A 21,229-nucleotide genomic window follows, 5' to 3' on the forward strand; every position below is an offset into this window, starting at 1 on the left:
CATTCAATGTTTATACATGCTGTATGTATAGTCAAACACTCTATTCAATGTCTATACATGCTGTATGTAGTCAAACACCACATTTAATGTCTATACATGCTGTATGTAGTCAAACACCACATTTAATGTCTATGCATGCTGTATGTATTCAAACACCTCATTCAATGTTTATACATGCTGTATGTATAGTCAAACACTCTATTCAATGTCTATACATGCTGTATGTAGTCAAACACCACATTTAATGTCTATACATGCTGTATGTAGTCAAACACCACATTTAATGTCTATACATGCTGTATGTAGCCAAACACTATTCAATATCTATACATGCTGTATGTATGCAAACACCCCATTCAATGTCTATGCATGCTGTATGTAGTCAAACACCTCATTCAATGTCTATGCATACTGTATGTATTCAAACACCCCATTCAATGTTTATACATGCTGTATGTATTCAAACACCCCATTCAATATCTATACATGCTGTATGTATTCAAACACCACATTTAATGTCTATACATGCTGTATGTAGTCAAACACCACATTTAATGTCTATACATGCTGTATGTAGTCAAACACCACATTTAATGTCTATACATGCTGTATGTAGCCAAACACCACATTTAATGTCTATACATGCTATATGTAGTCAAACACCACATTTAATGTCTATACATGCTGTATGTAGTCAAACACCCCATTCAATGTCTATACATGCTGTATGTAGGGAAACACTCTATTCAATATCTATACATGCTGTATGTATTCAAACACCCCATTCAATATCTATACATGCTGTATGTATTCAAACACCACATTTAATGTCTATACATGCTGTATGTAGTCAAACACCACATTTAATGTCTATACATGCTGTATGTAGTCAAACACCACATTTAATGTCTATACATGCTGTATGTAGCCAAACACCACATTTAATGTCTATACATGCTATATGTAGTCAAACACCACATTTAATGTCTATACATGCTGTATGTAGTCAAACACCCCATTCAATGTCTATACATGCTGTATGTAGGGAAACACTCTATTCAATATCTATACATGCTGTATGTAGTCAAACACCCCATTCAATGACTATGCATGCTGTATGTAGTCAACACCCTCTTCAATATCTATGCATGCTGTATGTATTCAAACACTCTATTCAATATCTATACATGCTGTATGTATTCAAACACTCTATTCAATATCTATACATGCTGTATGTAGGGAAACACCCCATTCAATGTCTATCACACCCCATTCAATGTATATGCGTGCTGTATGTATTCAAACACCCCATTCAATGTCTATACATGCTGTATGTATAATGAAACACTCTATTCAATGTCTATACATGCTGTATGTGGCCAAACACCACATTCAATGTCTATACATGCTGTATGTATTCAAACACTCTATTCAATATCTATACATGCTGTATGTATTCAAACACCCCATTCAATGTCTATACATGCTGTATGTATTCAAACACCACATTCAATGTCTATACATGATGTATGTAGTCAAACACCCCATTCAATGTCTATACAACATGTATGTAGCCAAACACCCTATTCAATGTCTATTTATTTCACATATTTACTTTCACATCAAGATAAATTAGTTCAACAAGAGATATCGAACTTTATTTTAGCTGCGACCAAAATTATAGATTAGATTTCTTTAATAATTTATTTGTGTATTTATTTTTATACATATTTATTTATTTATTTGTGAATTTTAAGTACATTCATTCAAGTTATTTTCAAAATATTGTCTTGTTAACAAAAACTCTTTATTGTTGCACACCCTATGTAACCTACTCTTTTTTTTACACGGGAACAATAAAGTTCATTCATTCATATACATGCTGTATGTGGCCAAACACCACATTCAATGTCTATGCATGCTGTATGTAGCCAAACACCCCATTCAATGTCTATACAACATGTATGTAACCAAACACCCCATTCAATGTCTATGCATGCTGTATGTATTCAAACACCCCATTCAATGTCTATACATGCTGTATGTATTCAAACACCACATTCAATGTCTATACATGATGTATGTAGTCAAACACCCCATTCAATGTATATACATGCTGTATGTAGCCAAACACTCTATTCAATATCTATACATGCTGTATGTAGGGAAACACCCCATTCAATGTCTATCACACCCCATTCAATGTATATGCGTGCTGTATGTATTCAAACACCCCATTCAATGTCTATACATGCTGTATGTATAATGAAACACTCTATTCAATGTCTATACATGCTGTATGTAGTCAAACACCACATTCAATGTCTATACATGCTGTATGTATTCAAACACCCTATTCAATATCTATACATGCTGTATGTAGGGAAACACCCCATTCAATGTCTATCACACCCCATTCAATGTATATGCGTGCTGTATGTAGTCAAACACCACATTCAATGTCTATACATGCTGTATGTAACCAAACACCCCATTCAATGTCTATACATGCTGTATGTAGCCAAACACCACATTCAATGTCTATACATGATGTATGTAGTCAAACACCCCATTCAATGTCTATACATGCTGTATGTATTCAAACACCCCATTCAATGTCTATACATGCTGTATGTATTCAAACACCCCATTCAATGTCTATACATGCTGTATGTATCATTGAAAAATGTTTATAGACATTTTAATAGACTGTCCACAGGCAATTTGTGTAGAAAATTTATAGGTTTTCTGCAGAATGCTATAGAAAATCTACATAAATCTTTATAGAGTTCTAAAAACATAAATCCTAAGTATGTTCTCTATTTTCATAGATAATGTATTTGTGACTAGGTAGTAAAATAGTTCAAGTCAGGTTGCAAACTAATTTTGATCATGCTTTTGTTATATAGTGATTGTTGCATCTATGTTTGGAGACAGTGATATTTAAACTTTAAGTTCCCATGGTAACAATAAATATATTATTTTCAGTATTGACTTACTACTGGTGAGTATGTAACATACATATGTCAGTATTGACTTATTAGTGTACTACTGACACAGTGCCCCTTAATCCACAACCAACATACCGATTTGTCAGTGGTGTCATAACCACACTGTGTATTTATAATAAGGCTACCGTCGTCTACAGGACGACAACATGAATAAGGCACTCCACATCTCTCACGACTTGGATTATTTTCTGAACAATTAAAATAGATGTTGTTGTTCCAGTCTATGAACCCATCCGCTCCACCACAACATTTCAACTGAAAAAAATAAATTTAAGCGTTATTATTTGAACCATTATATGTATATCATTTTGCTGTTTCCATGAAATCAACAATTATTTCTTGGACAATTATTTATATATATATCATTTTGCTGTGTCTAATATTATTAAATAGAGAAAATACCAGAAAACATGTTTAGATTAGACGGGATTTACTCTGTCAGACAATAGAACGAGCAGCCTTTTGGCTGAGGTAGCCTTGCTGTTAGCAATGCAGTTTTCAATTACAGAATTGCAGATATCACAAAATGAACAAATCTGATTGAAGTCCACCTACAATACCTGTATGTATAATATCAATAAGAAGTAGAAAATGTCACTTTTTAACAAAAATGGCAAAAATATTCATTTAAATTAGAGAACTGAAGATATCATCAGATATATCAACTGCAAGCAATGATCAGTGGGGTTCCAAATAGCTATGGTTTATAAATATTTGATGAAATAATGAACATATATGGTGACTGGATATCTTGTCAGACAACAAAATTATAGCACCAGTTGCTCGCCCCAACTTAACAATCTTTAGACTACATTAGATTGCTGCATTGCCGTAGAGTATATATGTACCAGGATTCAATGAAATAAGATGATGAGTACTTGAGATACTGATAGAAAAGCTGAAAACTGACCAATTATTATGTCTTAGAGCATCCACATACCAAGTGTCATTGAAATGTAAAGATTAGCACTTCAAATATCAGCATAAAAGCTGAAAACTGACTAATCATTATGCAAATTAGTTAATTAATATGCATGGAGTTTAAACCAAAACATAATTAAATCTGTTCATTAGCCTAGAGCATCTCTATTTATCAAGTTTCATAAAAAACAAATGAGTATTTCTTTAGGTATCAGTGGAAAAGTCGTAGAACAGCTAAAAATTAGCTAATTATCATGCAAATTAGGTAATTAATATGAACGGGTTTAAACCCAAACCTAATTAAATATGTGCATTAGCCCTGAGCATCTATGCATCAAGTTTTATAAAAAAACAAATTATTCTTGAGATATCAGTGGAACACACATACACACACATGCTTCACACATGGGAGTCAAAAAGTAAAAAGTTGACACAGACAACACCAATGACAAATTCAACAGTGAAGCTAAAAATGACAGACATGTTTGATTTTGATGAATTTTTAACACTAAATAAAAATATATGTGTATTCCAAGAGGTGTGATGCATGCAATAAATCAAAACATGTCAGATAATATTCCAAAAGACCATAAATCAGGAAAAAATGTATGTACCAAGTTTCAAAGCAATCTGCTCATTAGCTGACAGAGATACTAAAATACACCATCAATACTGCATAGATCCACTACAATGTATCAATACTGCATATATCTACTACAGCTGCATCAATACTGCATAGATCCACTACAATGTATCAATACTGCATAGATCTACTACAGCTGCATCAATACTGCATAGAACCACTACAGCTGCATCAATACTGCATAGATCCACTACAATGGATCAATACTGCATAGATCCACTACAGCTGCATCAATACTGCATAGATCCACTACAGCTGCATCAATACTGCATAAATCTACTACAGCTGCATCAATACTGCATAGATCCACTACAATGTATCAATACTGCATAGATCTACTACAATGTATCAATACTGCATAGATCTACTACAGCTGCATCAATGCTGCATAGATCTACTACAATGTATCAATACTGCATAGATCTACTACAATGTATCAATACTGCATAGATCTACTACAGCTGCATCAATACTGCATAGATCTACTACAATGTATCAATACTGCATAGATCTACTACAATGTATCAATACTGCATAGATCCACTACAATGTATCAATACTGCATAGATCTACTACAGCTGCATCAATGCTGCATAGATCTACTACAGCTGCATCAATACTGCATGGGTCCACTACAGCTGCATCAATGCTGCATAGATCCACTACAATGTATCAATACTGCATAGATCTACTACAGCTGCATCAATACTGCATAGATCCACTACAATGTACTGCATAGATCTACTACAGCTGCATCAATACAGCATAGATCCACTACAGCTGTATCAATACTGCATAGATCTACTACAGCTGCATCAATACTGCATAGATCTACTACAGCTGCATCAATGCTGCATAGATCCACTACAGCTGCATCAATACTGCATAGATCCACTACAGCTGCATCAATACTGCATAGATCCACTACAATGTATCAATACTGAATAGATCTACTACAGCTGCATCAATACTGCAAAGATCTACTACAGCTGCATCAACACTGCATAGATCTACTACAGCTGCATCAATACTGCATAGATCCACTACAGCTGCATCAATACTGCATAGATCCACTACAGCTGCATCAATACTGCATAGATCTACTACAGCTGCATCAATACTGCATAGATCCACTACAGCTGCATCAATACTGCATAGATCCACTACAGCTGCATCAATACCGCATAGATCCACTACAGCTGCATCAATACAGCATAGATCCACTACAGCTGCATCAATACTGCATAGATCTACTACAGCTGCATCAATACTGCATAGATCTACTACAGCTGCATCAATGCTGCATAGATCCACTACAGCTGCATCAATAATGCATAGATCTACTACAGCTGCATCAATACTGCAAAGATCTACTACAGCTGCATCAACACTGCATAGATCTACTACAGCTGCATCAATACTGCATAGATCTACTACAGCTGCATCAATACTGCATAGATCCACTACAGCTGCATCAATACTGCATAGATCTACTACAGCTGCATCAATACTGCATAGATCCACTACAGCTGCATCAATACTGCATAGATCCACTACAGCTGCATCAATACCGCATAGATCCACTACAGCTGCATCAATACTGCATAGATCAACTACAGCTACATCAATACTGCATAGATCCACTATAGCTGGATCAATACTGCATAGATCTACTACAGCTGCATCAATACTGCATAGATCTACTACAGCTGCATCAATACTGCATAGATCCACTATAGCTGCATTAATACTGCATAGATCCACTACAGCTGCATCAATACTGCATAGATCCACTACAGCTGCATCAATACTGCATAGATCCACTACAGCTGCATCAATACTGCATAGATCCACTACAGCTGCATCAATACTGCATAGATCCACTACAATGTATCAATACTGCATAGATCTACTACAGCTGCATCAATACTGCACAGATTCACTACAGCTGCATCAATACTGCATAGATCAACTACAGCTGCATCAATACTGCATAGATCAACTACAGCTGCATCAATACTGCATAGATCAACTACAGCTGCATCAATACTGCATAGATCCACTATAGCTGCATCAATACTGCATAGATCCACTACAGCTGCATCAATACTGCATAGATCCACTACAGCTGCATCAATACTGCATAGATCCACTACAGCTGCATCAATACTGCATAGATCCACTACAGCTGCATCAATACTGCATAGATCTACTACAGCTGCATCAATACTGCATAGATCTACTACAGCTGCATCAATACTGCACAGATTCACTACAGCTGCATCAATACTGCATACATCAACTACAGCTGCATCAATACTGCATAGATCAACTACAGCTGCATCAATACTGCATAGATCCACTATAGCTGCATCAATACTGCATATATCTACTACAGCTGCATCAATACTGCATAGATCTACTACAGCTGCATCAATACTGCATAGATCCACTGCAGCTGCATCAATACTGCATAGATCTACTACAGCTGCATCAACACTGCATAGATCTACTACAGCTGCATCAATACTGCATAGATCTACTACAGCTGCATCAATACTGCATAGATCCACTACAGCTGCATCAATACTGCATAGATCTACTACAGCTGCATCAATACTGCATAGATCCACTACAGCTGCATCAATACTGCATAGATCCACTAAGGCTGCATCAATACCGCATAGATCCACTACAGCTGCATCAATACAGCATAGATCCACTACAGCTGCATCAATACTGCATAGATCTACTACAGCTGCATCAATACTGCATAGATCTACTACAGCTGCATCAATGCTGCATAGATCCACTACAGCTGCATCAATACTGCATAGATCCAATACAGCTGCATCAATACTGCATAGATCCACTACAATGTATCAATACTGCATAGATCTACTACAGCTACATCAATACTGCAAAGATCTACTACAGCTGCATCAACACTGCATAGATCTACTACAGCTGCATCAATACTGCATAGATCTACTACAGCTGCATCAATACTGCATAGATCTACTACAGCTGCATCAATACTGCATAGATCTACTACAGCTGCATCAATACTGCATAGATCTACTACAGCTGCATCAATACTGCATAGATCCACTACAGCTGCATCAATACTGCATAGATCCACTACAGCTGCATCAATACCGCATAGATCCACTACAGCTGCATCAATACTGCATAGATCCACTACAGCTGCATCAATACTGCATAGATCCCCTACAGCTGCATCAATACTGCATAGATCCACTACAGCTGCATCAATACTGCATAGATCCACTACAGCTGCATCAATACTGCATAGATCCACTACAATGTACCAATACTGCATAGATCTACTACAGCTGCATCAATACTGCACATATTCACTACAGCTGCATCAATACTGCATAGATCAACTACAGCTGCATCAATACTGCATAGATCAACTACAGCTGCATCAATACTGCATAGATCAACTACAGCTGCATCAATACTGCATAGATCCACTATAGCTGCATCAATACTGCATAGATCCACTACAATGTACCAATACTGCATAGATCTACTACAGCTGCATCAATACTGCACATATTCACTACAGCTGCATCAATACTGCATAGATCAACTACAGCTGCATCAATACTGCATATATCAACTACAGCTGCATCAATACTGCATAGATCAACTACAGCTGCATCAATACTGCATAGATCCACTATAGCTGCATCAATACTGCATAGATCCACTACAGCTGCATCAATACTGCATAGATCCACTACAGCTGCATCAATACTGCATAGATCCACTACAGCTGCATCAATACTGCATAGATCCACTACAGCTGCATCAATACTGCATAGATCTACTACAGCTGCATCAATACTGCATAGATCTACTACAGCTGCATCAATACTGCACAGATTCACTACAGCTGCATCAATACTGCATAGATCAACTACAGCTGCATCAATACTGCATAGATCCACTATAGCTGCATCAATACTGCATAGATCCACTACAGCTGCATCAATACTGCATAGATCCACTACAGCTGCATGGATACTGCATAGATCTACTACAGCTGCATGGATACTGCATAGATCCACTACAGCTGCATCAATACTGCATAGATCTACTATAGCTGCATCAATACTGCATAGATCTACTACAGCTGCATCAATACTGCATAGATCCACTACAATGCATCAATACTGCATATATCTACTACAGCTGCATCAATACTGCATAGATCTACTACAGCTGCATCAATACTGCATAGATCCACTATAGCTGCATCAATACTGCATAGATTCACTACAGCTGCATCAATACTGCATAGATTCACTACGGCTGCATCAATACTGCATAGATGCACTACAGCTGCACTACAGCTGCATCAATACTGCATAGATCCACTATAGCTGCATCAATACTGCATAGATCTACTACAGCTGCATCAATACTGCATAGATCTACTACAGCTGCATCAATACTGCATAGATCTACTACAGCTGCATCAACACTGCATAGATCCGATATAGCTGCATCAATACTGCATATATTCACTACAGCTGCATCAATACTGCATAGATTCACTACAGCTGCATCAATACTGCATAGATCCACTATAGCTGCATCAATACTGCATAGATCCACTACAGCTGCATCAATACTGCATATATCTACTACAGCTGCATCAATACTGCATAGATTCACTACAGCTGCATCAATACTGCATAGATTCACTACAGCTGCATCAATACTGCATAGATTCACTACAGCTGCATCAATACTGCATAAATCCACTATAGCTGCATCAATACTGCATAGATTCACTACAGCTGCATCAATACTGCATAGATTCACTACAGCTGCATCAATACTTCATGGATTCACTACAGCTGCATCAATACTGCATAGATCCACTATAGCTGCATCAATACTGCATAGATTCACTACAGCTGCATCAATACTGCATAGATTCACTACAGCTGCATCAATACTGCATAGATTCACTACAGCTGCATCAATATTGCATAGATTCACTACAGCTGCATCAATACTGCATAGATCCACTATAGCTGCATCAATACTGCATAGATCCACTATAGCTGCATCAATACTGCATAGATCCACTATAGCTGCATCAATACTGCATATATCTACTACAGCTGCATCAATACTGCATATATCTACTACAGCTGCATCAATACTGCATAGATCCACTGCAGCTGCATCAATACTGCATAGATCTACTACAGCTGCATCAATACTGCATAGATCCACAACAGCTGCATCAATACTGCATAGATCTACTACAGCTGCATCAATACTGCATAGATCCACTACAGCTGCATCAATACTGCATAGATCCACTACAGCTGCATCAATACTGCACGGATCACAATGTATCAATACTGCATAGATTCACTACAGCTGCTTCAATACTGCATAGATTCACTACAGCTGCATCAATACTGCATAGATCCACTACAGCTGCATCAATACTGCATAGATCCACTACAGCTGCATCAATACTGCACAGATCCACTATAGCTGCATCAATACTGCATAGATTCACTACAGCTGCATCAATACTGCATAGATTCACTACAGCTGCATCAATACTGCATAGATTCACTACAGCTGCATCAATACTGCATAGATTCACTACAGCTGCATCAATACTGCATAGATTCACTACAGCTGCATCAATACTGCATAGATTCACTACAGCTGCATCAATACTGCATAGATTCACTACAGCTGCATCAATACTGCATAGATTCACTATAGCTGCATCAATACTGCATAGATTCACTACAGCTGCATCAATACTGCATAGATTCACTACAGCTGCATCAATACTGCATAGATTCACTATAGCTGCATCAATACTGCATAGATCCACTACAGCTGCATCAATACTGCATATATCTACTACAGCTGCATCAATACTGCATATATCTACTACAGCTGCATCAATACTGCATATATCTACTACAGCTGCATCAATACTGCATAGATCTGCTACAGCTGCATCAATACTGCATAGATCCACTACAGCTGCATCAATACTGCATAGATGTACTACAGCTGCATCAATACTGCATGGATCTACTACAGCTGCATCAATACTGCATGGATCCACTACAATGTATCAATACTGCATGGGTCCACTACAATGTATCAATACTGCATAGATCTACTACAATGTATCAATACTGCATGGATCCACTATAGCTGCATCAATACTGCATAGATCCACTACAGCTGCATCAATACTGCATAGATCCACTACAGCTGCATCAATACTGCATGGGTCCACTACAGCTGCATCAATACTGCATAGATCCACTACAGCTGCATCAATACTGCATAGATCTACTATAGCTGCATCAATGCTGCATAGATCCACTATAGCTGCATCAATACTGCATAGATCTACTACAGCTGCATCAATACTGCATAGATCTACTACGGCTGCATCAACACTGCATAGATCTACTACAGCTGCATCAACACTGCATATATTCACTACAGCTGCATCAATACTGCATAGATCCACTACAGCTGCATCAATACTGCATAGATCCAATACAGCTGCATCAATACTGCATAGATCCACTACAATGTATCAATACTGCATAGATCTACTACAGCTGCATCAATACTGCAAAGATCTACTACAGCTGCATCAACACTGCATAGATCTACTACAGCTGCATCAATACTGCATAGATCTACTACAGCTGCATCAATACTGCATAGATCCACTATAGCTGCATCAATACTGCATAGATCTACTACAGCTGCATCAATACTGCATGGGTCCACTACAGCTGCATCAATACTGCATAGATCCACTACAGCTGCATCAATACTGCATGGGTCCACTACAGCTGCATCAATACTGCATAGATCCACTACAGCTGCATCAATACTGCATAGATCTACTACAGCTGCATCAATACTGCATAGATCACTGCAGCTGCATCAATACTGCATAGATCCACTACAATGCATCAATACTGCATAGATCCACTATAGCTGCTTACACCTGCGCACACGCAAGAATTGAGTCCCAAGCGATGATAACAACTCACCCTAAGAACGCAAAGACTCATGGGTCGATGCTTGTTTGTAAACAATGACTCGCGATGGCCACCTGGCGCATGCGTAGGTAACAACTCCCTCGCTTAAACCTGGTTCCAGACTTAGTCCAACCCCGGCGGGTTACTATATATGCCGTTACTACATGTGCGTTCTAAATTTAGCAAATTTTTCACCTTCTAAAGCGAGCCTGCGCGGGAGGCAAATAGCCCCCCCCTTAAAACCCTAATGTCTGCAATAGGCCTCAGGAATAAACTGACTGGGTTGCTGCGCCCGCTGTAGGCCCCTCTTGCAACAACCAACCTATAGACCCATAGCCCCAACCACCCGCCCGAATCATGTCAATAGTTCTCATCTTTCTTAATCAAACTAAGAATGAGTAGCTTGTTTGATTTGATCACACTCCACACTCGCGATGGATGGATGGATAGATGGATAGATGGATAGATGGATGGATGGATGGATAGATGGATAGATGGATAGATGGATAGATGGATAGATGGATAGATGGATAGATGGATAGATGGATAGATAGATGGATAGATGGATAGATGGATAGATGGATAGATGGATAGATGGATGGATAGATGGATAGATGGATAGATGGATAGATGGATAGATGGATGGATAGATGGATAGATAGATAGATAGATAGATAGATAGATAGATAGATAGATAGATAGATAGATAGATAGATAGATAGATAGGACCACCCCAAAAAAGATTTTAAAAAGTTGTTTTTGTGATCGTATGATAAGGTCAAATAAAAGAATGCTTTCGCACACTTTGTACCCAGGTTTCAATAAACGTGAGCTCTCGGTCAAGAACTGTGGGAACACCAAGACACAGGGTCAATTTCAAGAATAAAACTTGTTTTATGTCAGCGAATGAAGTTGCATTACTCACTGAAATAGGCTACAAAGTATGGTAAGTATTGTAATCAATGCACGGTTACTTTTTTAGTGACCGTGATCAGTGCAAGTCGAAACAGCCGCGAAAAACTACCGCTTGTAATCCAAGATGGCGATGACCTCATTAGCATAATTTTGTTCACGCACGTATTGATACATCGCATTGTAATTACTGAAGAATAGCAGACAGGGTTATGAAACAAATAAACCTTTTATTACTGATGTGAAATGTTTACAAACTGTTTTTTCTTCAAGGACAGAAAAATAATCCACATGACCGTAATGCCATAGCTGTGATGAAGGATGGAAAGAAAGTAGCAAGTTTACAATGTGATGTCTCAAAAGTGCTAGCTCCTGTTCACAGTCAGCTGTTATCGGTGTCGCTGGGTGTATATGATAGATGGAAGTTGTGCAACCAAATTTGCAGAGTTCGCAGTTTTTCGCCGATAAAAAAATAACTAAGACAAAAACTCATTTTTGTAATAAAGACAGGCGATAGACGCGGGGCCATTGGTTGGCCACGTAGAGATCAAAATACGCGTTCTATTTTTACGTGTTAAGTTTGGCTCTTCCGTTTCACCCCTCCGGAATGTTCTACTTTCGCAGCCTAATCGCAGGTTTTTCGAAAAACCACAAGAATTAGTAGAAATGTTCCTGTTTTGGGCGGATTATTGATAGAGAATAATTTCTTTAAAACAAAAATGCTGAAAAACTGCGAGTTTTTGCCTTAGTTATTTTTTTATCGGCGAAAAACTGCGAACTCGGCAAATTTGGTTGCACAACTTCCCTTTATCATATACACCCAGCAACACCGATGCCAGCTGACTGTGCTCCCATTATGGATTCACAGTCAGCGAAGTGCTACGTTTTGAAACCAAAGCTAAGTGCTTCAAAGCACTCACCAAGGTATGGATTATTGCAATATTGGATTCATCACGAATGAAGAAAAAGCAGAACGTATGCGCCACATGCTGCGTGGTTCATCTTACGTCGTAAAGTTCCAATGAAATTTTACGTAAAAACACAAATAAAACTGCCTTTTTCAGGGCCACCACACACTCTAAAAAGCGAACTACCGTAACAAACACACTATTTAAATATATCAAACGCGTTCGTTTTTGACAAATAAAACTTTATTGTTGACCCCGTTCTTGGCTAAAAATCACCCTGGGCGTTTAACTGAGGATGTCCCCAACATGTAACCCAGGGGGGTGGGCACTTACCCAGGGGGGTGGGCGCTTGCCCAGGGAGGGGCGCGTGCCCAGGGTAATACGGTATGTAGTCTGCCATCTTGATTCTCCAGCAAAGGATTGTGGGTAAAGTACGACATCATATCCACTGTTGTGAAAAATTGAGAAAATGCTTTTATCCATAATGTGGGAAATACTGCTGCTAATTTGTTCAAATTTTTGGTGTGCCTATGAATCATGTATATCATTATAGTAATGGAAATTAGAATGTTACAAATACACATAAAGTAAATATAAAAAAAATACAAATCATTATTTTAGTCGTTAAATATAGAATGACACTTTTTAGTCTCCTTTTCGGGGTCAACAGGTTATATGTCACCTATATAACCTACTCGCATCAATAAATTGTATACAATATAAGGAAATTTGAGCATTTGGTAGAAAAACACAAAAATGAATATTTTCACTAATGTTGCCATAACAACTATTTTATATGCATGTTTGGGACCGATACATGTATGCTACCATGTTCTAAACTTTCAGCTAATTTGAAGTTCAGCTTTTGAAGTTATAGATGAAATCATTTTCTCAATTCTGTCAACAGTGGGTATGATGTCATACTTTACCCATAATCCTTTGCTGAAGAACCAAGATGATAGACTACATAATACTGGTGAAAAGTTGATCTAGAGAATGAAAAGTGATATAAATAAACTGTACATTGCATGTCCTTACATTTGCAGAGCTCTTTCATCCGAGAGTATTATGTTGTTAGTCTCGACTCTTTAATATCTTACCTCCATCTGTATAAAATCAATTAAATTCCTCAAATCCAGATCTTCTCGATAATTGATTATTGCTCTTTCTATTACTGTATCCACCTTGGCATATGTCTGAATAAAAACAAACGAATGTTTCATTTATTGAACACTCAACTTTTCACCACAGTATCATGTTCTTACAGTATTCAACAATGATAAAAAAAAAACCACAACAATTTCTTTAAGTATTTGCACTAAATGATTACCGGGTCACATACTTAATTAATCGCTATTTTGCAAACATTTTAATCTCTCCTGGTGCCTAAATGAAGATCACCTTAAAAGTGTTAAATAACATTTTAATGCTCAGTTTATCCTTCAAATGTTACTACAGTAATTTCCTGATTAAAAACAAATTGTGCCATTTTCCAACTGAAAATCAATGCCAACAACTACAACATTAGTACGGTAAATTTATTCATTTAGTCGCTGAACTCTCATTAATTTGTTTTTTATCATGTAGAAATACCCACTTTTTTTTGTTTGACTATTTTAATACTATATTTTAACTGAGCAAAATACAAAACACCAGATATTCCCTAAAATGCAATCCCACAAATGCATATTGCAATCCCACAGTCGCATATTTCAATCCCACAGTTCCATGGTGCAATCCCAGTTTCATGGCGCAATCCAAAGTTGCATCGTGCAATCCCACAATTTCATGGTAAATACCACAGTAGCATTGTTCAATCCCACAGTTTCATGACGCAATCCACAGTTGCATCGTGCAATTCCACAGTTGCATGGTGCAATCCCATAGTAGCATGGTGCAATCCCATAGTAGCATGGTGCAATCCCACAGTTGCATGGTGCAATCCCACAGTTGCATGGTGCAATCCCACAGTTGCATGGCGCAATCCCACAGTAGCATGGCGCAATCTCACAGTAGCATGGCGCAATCCCACAGTAGCATGGCGCAATCCCACAGTTGCATGGTGCAATCCCACAGTAGCATGGCGCAATCCCACAGTTGCATGGTGCAATCCCACAGTTGCATGGTCCCACAGTTGCATGGTACAATCCCACAGTAGCATGGTACAATCCCACAGTAGCATGGTGCAATCCCACAGTAGCATGGCGCAATCCCACAGTTGCATGGCGCAATCCCACAGTTGCATATTTCAATCCCAGTTTCATGGTACAATCCCACAGTAGCATGGTGCAATCCCACAGTTGCATGGTGCAATCCCACAGTAGCATGGTGCATTCCCACAGTTGCATGGTGCAATCCCACAGTAGCATGGTGCAATCCCACAGTTGCATGGTGCAATCCCACAGTTGCATGGCGCAATCCCACAGTTGCATGGCGCAATCCCACAGTAGCATGGCGCAATCCCACAGTTGCATGGCGCAATCCCACAGTTGCATGGCGCAATCCCACAGTTGCATGGCGCAATCCCACAGTTGCGTGGCGCAATCCCACAGTTGCGTGGCGCAATCCCACAGTAGTATGGCGCAATCCCACAGTAGCATGGCGCAATCCCACAGTAGCATGGCGCAATCCCACAGTTGCATGGCGCAATCCCACAGTTGCATGGCGCAATCCCACAGTAGCATGGTGCAATCCCACAGTAGCATGGTGCAATCCCACAGTAGCATGGTGCAATCCCACAGTTGCATGGTGCAATCCCACAGTAGCATGGTACAATCCCACAGTAGCATGGTACAATCCCACAGTAGCATGGTACAATCCCACAGTAGCATGGTACAATCCCACAGTTGCATGGTGCAATCCCACAGTAGCATGGTACAATCCCACAGTTGCATGGTGCAATCCCAGAGTGGCATGGTGCATTCCCACAGTTGCATGGTGCAATCCCACAGTAGCATGGTACAATCCCACAGTAGCATGGTGCAATCCCACAGTTGCATGGTGCAATCCCACAGTTGCATGGCGCAATCCCACAGTAGCATGGCGCAATCCCACAGTAGCATGGCGCAATCCCACAGTACCATGGCGCAATCCCACAGTTGCATGGTGCAATCCCACAGTACCATGGCGCAATCCCACAGTTGCATGGTGCAATCCCACAGTTGCATGGTCCCACAGTTGCATGGTACAATCCCACAGTAGCATGGTACAATCCCACAGTAGCATGGTACAATCCCACAGTTGCATGGTGCAATCCCACAGTAGCATGGCACAATCCCACAGTTGCATGGCGCAATCCCACAGTTGCATATTTCAATCCCACAGTTTCATGGCACAATCCACAGTTGCATCGTGCAATCCCACAGTAGCATGGTGCATTCCCACAGTTGCATGGTGCAATCCCACAGTAGCATGGTGCAATCCCACAGTTGCATGGTGCAATCCCACAGTTGCATTGCGCAATCCCACAGTAGCATGGCGCAATCCCACAGTAGCATGGCGCAATCCCACAGTAGCATGGCGCAATCCCACAGTAGCATGGCGCAATCCCACAGTAGCATGGCGCAATCCCACAGTAGCATGGCGCAATCCCACAGTTGCATGGCACAATCCCACAGTAGCATGGTGCAATCCCACAGTTGCATGGTGCAATCCCACAGTAGCATGGTACAATCCCACAGTAACATGGCGCAATCCCACAGTAGCATGGTACAATCCCACAGTAGCATGGTGCAATCCCACAGTAGCATGGTGCAATCCCACAGTTGCATGGTGCAATCCCACAGTTGCATGGTGCAATCCCACAGTTGCATGGTGCAATCCCACAGTAGCATGGTGCAATCCCACAGTAGCATGGTGCAATCCCACAGTAGCATGGTGCAATCCCACAGTAGCATGGTGCAATCCCACAGTTGCATGGTGCAATCCCACAGTTGCATGGTGCAATCCCACAGTAGCATGGTACAATCCCACAGTAGCATGGTACAATCCCACAGTTGCATGGTGCAATCCCACAGTTGCATGGCGCAATCCCACAGTTGCATGGCGCAATCCCACAGTTGCATGGCGCAATCCCACAGTTGCATGGTGCAATCCCACAGTTGCATGGTGCAATCCCAGAGTGGCATGGGGCATTCCCACAGTAGCATGGTGAAATCCCACAGTAGCATGGTGAAATCCCACAGTTGCATGGTGCAATCCCAGAGTGGCATGGGGCATTCCCACAGTAGCATGGTGAAATCCCACAGTTGCATGGTGCAATCCCACAGTAGCATGGTGAAATCCCACAGTAGCATGGTGCAATCCCACAGTAGCATGGTGAAATCCCACAAATACATAAAGCAATCCCACAGTAGCATGGTGAAATCCCACAGTTTTATGGGGCAATCCCACAGTTGCATGGTGCAATACCAAAGTTGCATTGTGAAATCGCAGTTTCATGGGGCAATCCCACAGTTGCATGGTGCAATCCCACAGTAGCATGGTACAATCCCACAGTTGCATGGTGCAATCCCACAGTAGCATGGTACAATCCCACAGTTGCATGGTGCAATCCCACAGTAGCATGGTACAATCCCACAGTTGCATGGTACAATCCCACAGTAGAATGGTACAATCCCACAGTAGCATGGCGCAATCCCACAGTTGCATGGCGCAATCCCACAGTTGCATGGCGCAATCCCACAGTTGCATGGCGCAATCCCACAGTTGCATGGTGCAATCCCACAGTTGCATGGTGCAATCCCAGAGTGGCATGGTGCATTCCCACAGTAGCATGGTGCATTCCCACAGTAGCATGGTGAAATCCCACAGTAGCATGGTGAAATCCCACAGTTGCATGGTGCAATCCCACAGTAGCATGGTGAAATCCCACAGTTGCATGGTGCAATCTCACAGTTGCATGGTGCAATCCCACAGCAGAATGGTGCAATCGCACAGTAGCATGGTGAAATCCCACAAATACATAAAGCAATCCCACAGTAGCATGGTGAAATCCCACAGTTTCATGGGGCAATCCCACAGTTGCATGGTGCAATACCAAAGTTGCATTGTGAAATCCCAGTTTCATGGGGCAATCCCACAGTTGCATGGTGCAATCCCACAGTAGCATGGTACAATCCCACAGTAGCATGGTACAATCCCACAGTTGCATGGTACAATCCCACAGTTGCATGGTGCAATCCCACAGTAGCATGGTACAATCCCACAGTTGCATGGTACAATCCCACAGTTGCATGGTGCAATCCCACAGTAGCATGGTACAATCCCAAAGTTGCATGGTGCAATCCCACAGTAGCATGGTACAATCCCACAGTTGCATGGTACAATCCCACAGTAGCATGGTGCAATCCCACAGTTGCATGGTGCAATCCCACAGTAGCATGGTGCATTCCCACAGTTGCATGGTGCAATCCCACAGTAGCATGGTGCAATCCCACAGTTGCATGGTGCAATCCCACAGTTGCATGGCGCAATCCCACAGTTGCATGGCGCAATCCCACAGTAGCATGGCGCAATCCCACAGTTGCATGGCGCAATCCCACAGTTGCATGGCGCAATCCCACAGTTGCATGGCGCAATCCCACAGTTGCGTGGCGCAATCCCACAGTTGCGTGGCGCAATCCCACAGTAGTATGGCGCAATCCCACAGTAGCATGGCGCAATCCCACAGTAGCATGGCGCAATCCCACAGTTGCATGGCGCAATCCCACAGTTGCATGGCGCAATCCCACAGTAGCATGGTGCAATCCCACAGTAGCATGGTGCAATCCCACAGTAGCATGGTGCAATCCCACAGTTGCATGGTGCAATCCCACAGTAGCATGGTACAATCCCACAGTAGCATGGTACAATCCCACAGTAGCATGGTACAATCCCACAGTAGCATGGTACAATCCCACAGTTGCATGGTGCAATCCCACAGTAGCATGGTACAATCCCACAGTTGCATGGTGCAATCCCAGAGTGGCATGGTGCATTCCCACAGTTGCATGGTGCAATCCCACAGTAGCATGGTACAATCCCACAGTAGCATGGTGCAATCCCACAGTTGCATGGTGCAATCCCACAGTTGCATGGCGCAATCCCACAGTAGCATGGCGCAATCCCACAGTAGCATGGCGCAATCCCACAGTACCATGGCGCAATCCCACAGTTGCATGGTGCAATCCCACAGTACCATGGCGCAATCCCACAGTTGCATGGTGCAATCCCACAGTTGCATGGTCCCACAGTTGCATGGTACAATCCCACAGTAGCATGGTACAATCCCACAGTAGCATGGTACAATCCCACAGTTGCATGGTGCAATCCCACAGTAGCATGGCGCAATCCCACAGTTGCATGGCGCAATCCCACAGTTGCATATTTCAATCCCACAGTTTCATGGCACAATCCACAGTTGCATCGTGCAATCCCACAGTAGCATGGTGCATTCCCACAGTTGCATGGTGCAATCCCACAGTAGCATGGTGCAATCCCACAGTTGCATGGTGCAATCCCACAGTTGCATTGCGCAATCCCACAGTAGCATGGCGCAATCCCACAGTAGCATGGCGCAATCCCACAGTAGCATGGCGCAATCCCACAGTAGCATGGCGCAATCCCACAGTAGCATGGCGCAATCCCACAGTAGCATGGCGCAATCCCACAGTTGCATGGCACAATCCCACAGTAGCATGGTGCAATCCCACAGTTGCATGGTGCAATCCCACAGTAGCATGGTACAATCCCACAGTAACATGGCGCAATCCCACAGTAGCATGGTACAATCCCACAGTAGCATGGTGCAATCCCACAGTAGCATGGTGCAATCCCACAGTTGCATGGTGCAATCCCACAGTTGCATGGTGCAATCCCACAGTTGCATGGTGCAATCCCACAGTAGCATGGTGCAATCCCACAGTAGCATGGTGCAATCCCACAGTAGCATGGTGCAATCCCACAGTAGCATGGTGCAATCCCACAGTTGCATGGTGCAATCCCACAGTTGCATGGTGCAATCCCACAGTAGCATGGTACAATCCCACAGTAGCATGGTACAATCCCACAGTTGCATGGTGCAATCCCACAGTTGCATGGCGCAATCCCACAGTTGCATGGCGCAATCCCACAGTTGCATGGCGCAATCCCACAGTTGCATGGTGCAATCCCACAGTTGCATGGTGCAATCCCAGAGTGGCATGGGGCATTCCCACAGTAGCATGGTGAAATCCCACAGTAGCATGGTGAAATCCCACAGTTGCATGGTGCAATCCCAGAGTGGCATGGGGCATTCCCACAGTAGCATGGTGAAATCCCACAGTTGCATGGTGCAATCCCACAGTAGCATGGTGAAATCCCACAGTAGCATGGTGCAATCCCACAGTAGCATGGTGAAATCCCACAAATACATAAAGCAATCCCACAGTAGCATGGTGAAATCCCACAGTTTTATGGGGCAATCCCACAGTTGCATGGTGCAATACCAAAGTTGCATTGTGAAATCGCAGTTTCATGGGGCAATCCCACAGTTGCATGGTGCAATCCCACAGTAGCATGGTACAATCCCACAGTTGCATGGTGCAATCCCACAGTAGCATGGTACAATCCCACAGTTGCATGGTGCAATCCCACAGTAGCATGGTACAATCCCACAGTTGCATGGTACAATCCCACAGTAGAATGGTACAATCCCACAGTAGCATGGCGCAATCCCACAGTTGCATGGCGCAATCCCACAGTTGCATGGCGCAATCCCACAGTTGC

The 21,229-nt window shown here is 41.6% G+C and overlaps 1 protein-coding gene across 1 annotated transcript in view; it reads right to left on the minus strand.

Moving 5' to 3' along the window:
• The window catches only part of LOC102810109 (tetraspanin-33-like), a 130,096-nt gene that overhangs the window by 7,029 nt on the left and 101,838 nt on the right, over positions 1-21,229 (minus strand). Inside the window, exons 4-5 of the mRNA XM_085504138.1 lie at positions 14,584-14,679; positions 3,087-3,266 (exon numbers count right to left, since the gene is read on the minus strand). Of these exons, the coding sequence (XP_085360264.1) occupies positions 3,087-3,266; positions 14,584-14,679 (276 nt within the window). The remainder of the gene's footprint in view (positions 1-3,086; positions 3,267-14,583; positions 14,680-21,229) is intronic.

Source organism: Saccoglossus kowalevskii, chromosome 10, assembly GCF_978046115.1.
Source record: "Saccoglossus kowalevskii chromosome 10, keSacKowa6.1, whole genome shotgun sequence".
Lineage (NCBI taxonomy): Eukaryota > Metazoa > Hemichordata > Enteropneusta > Harrimaniidae > Saccoglossus > Saccoglossus kowalevskii.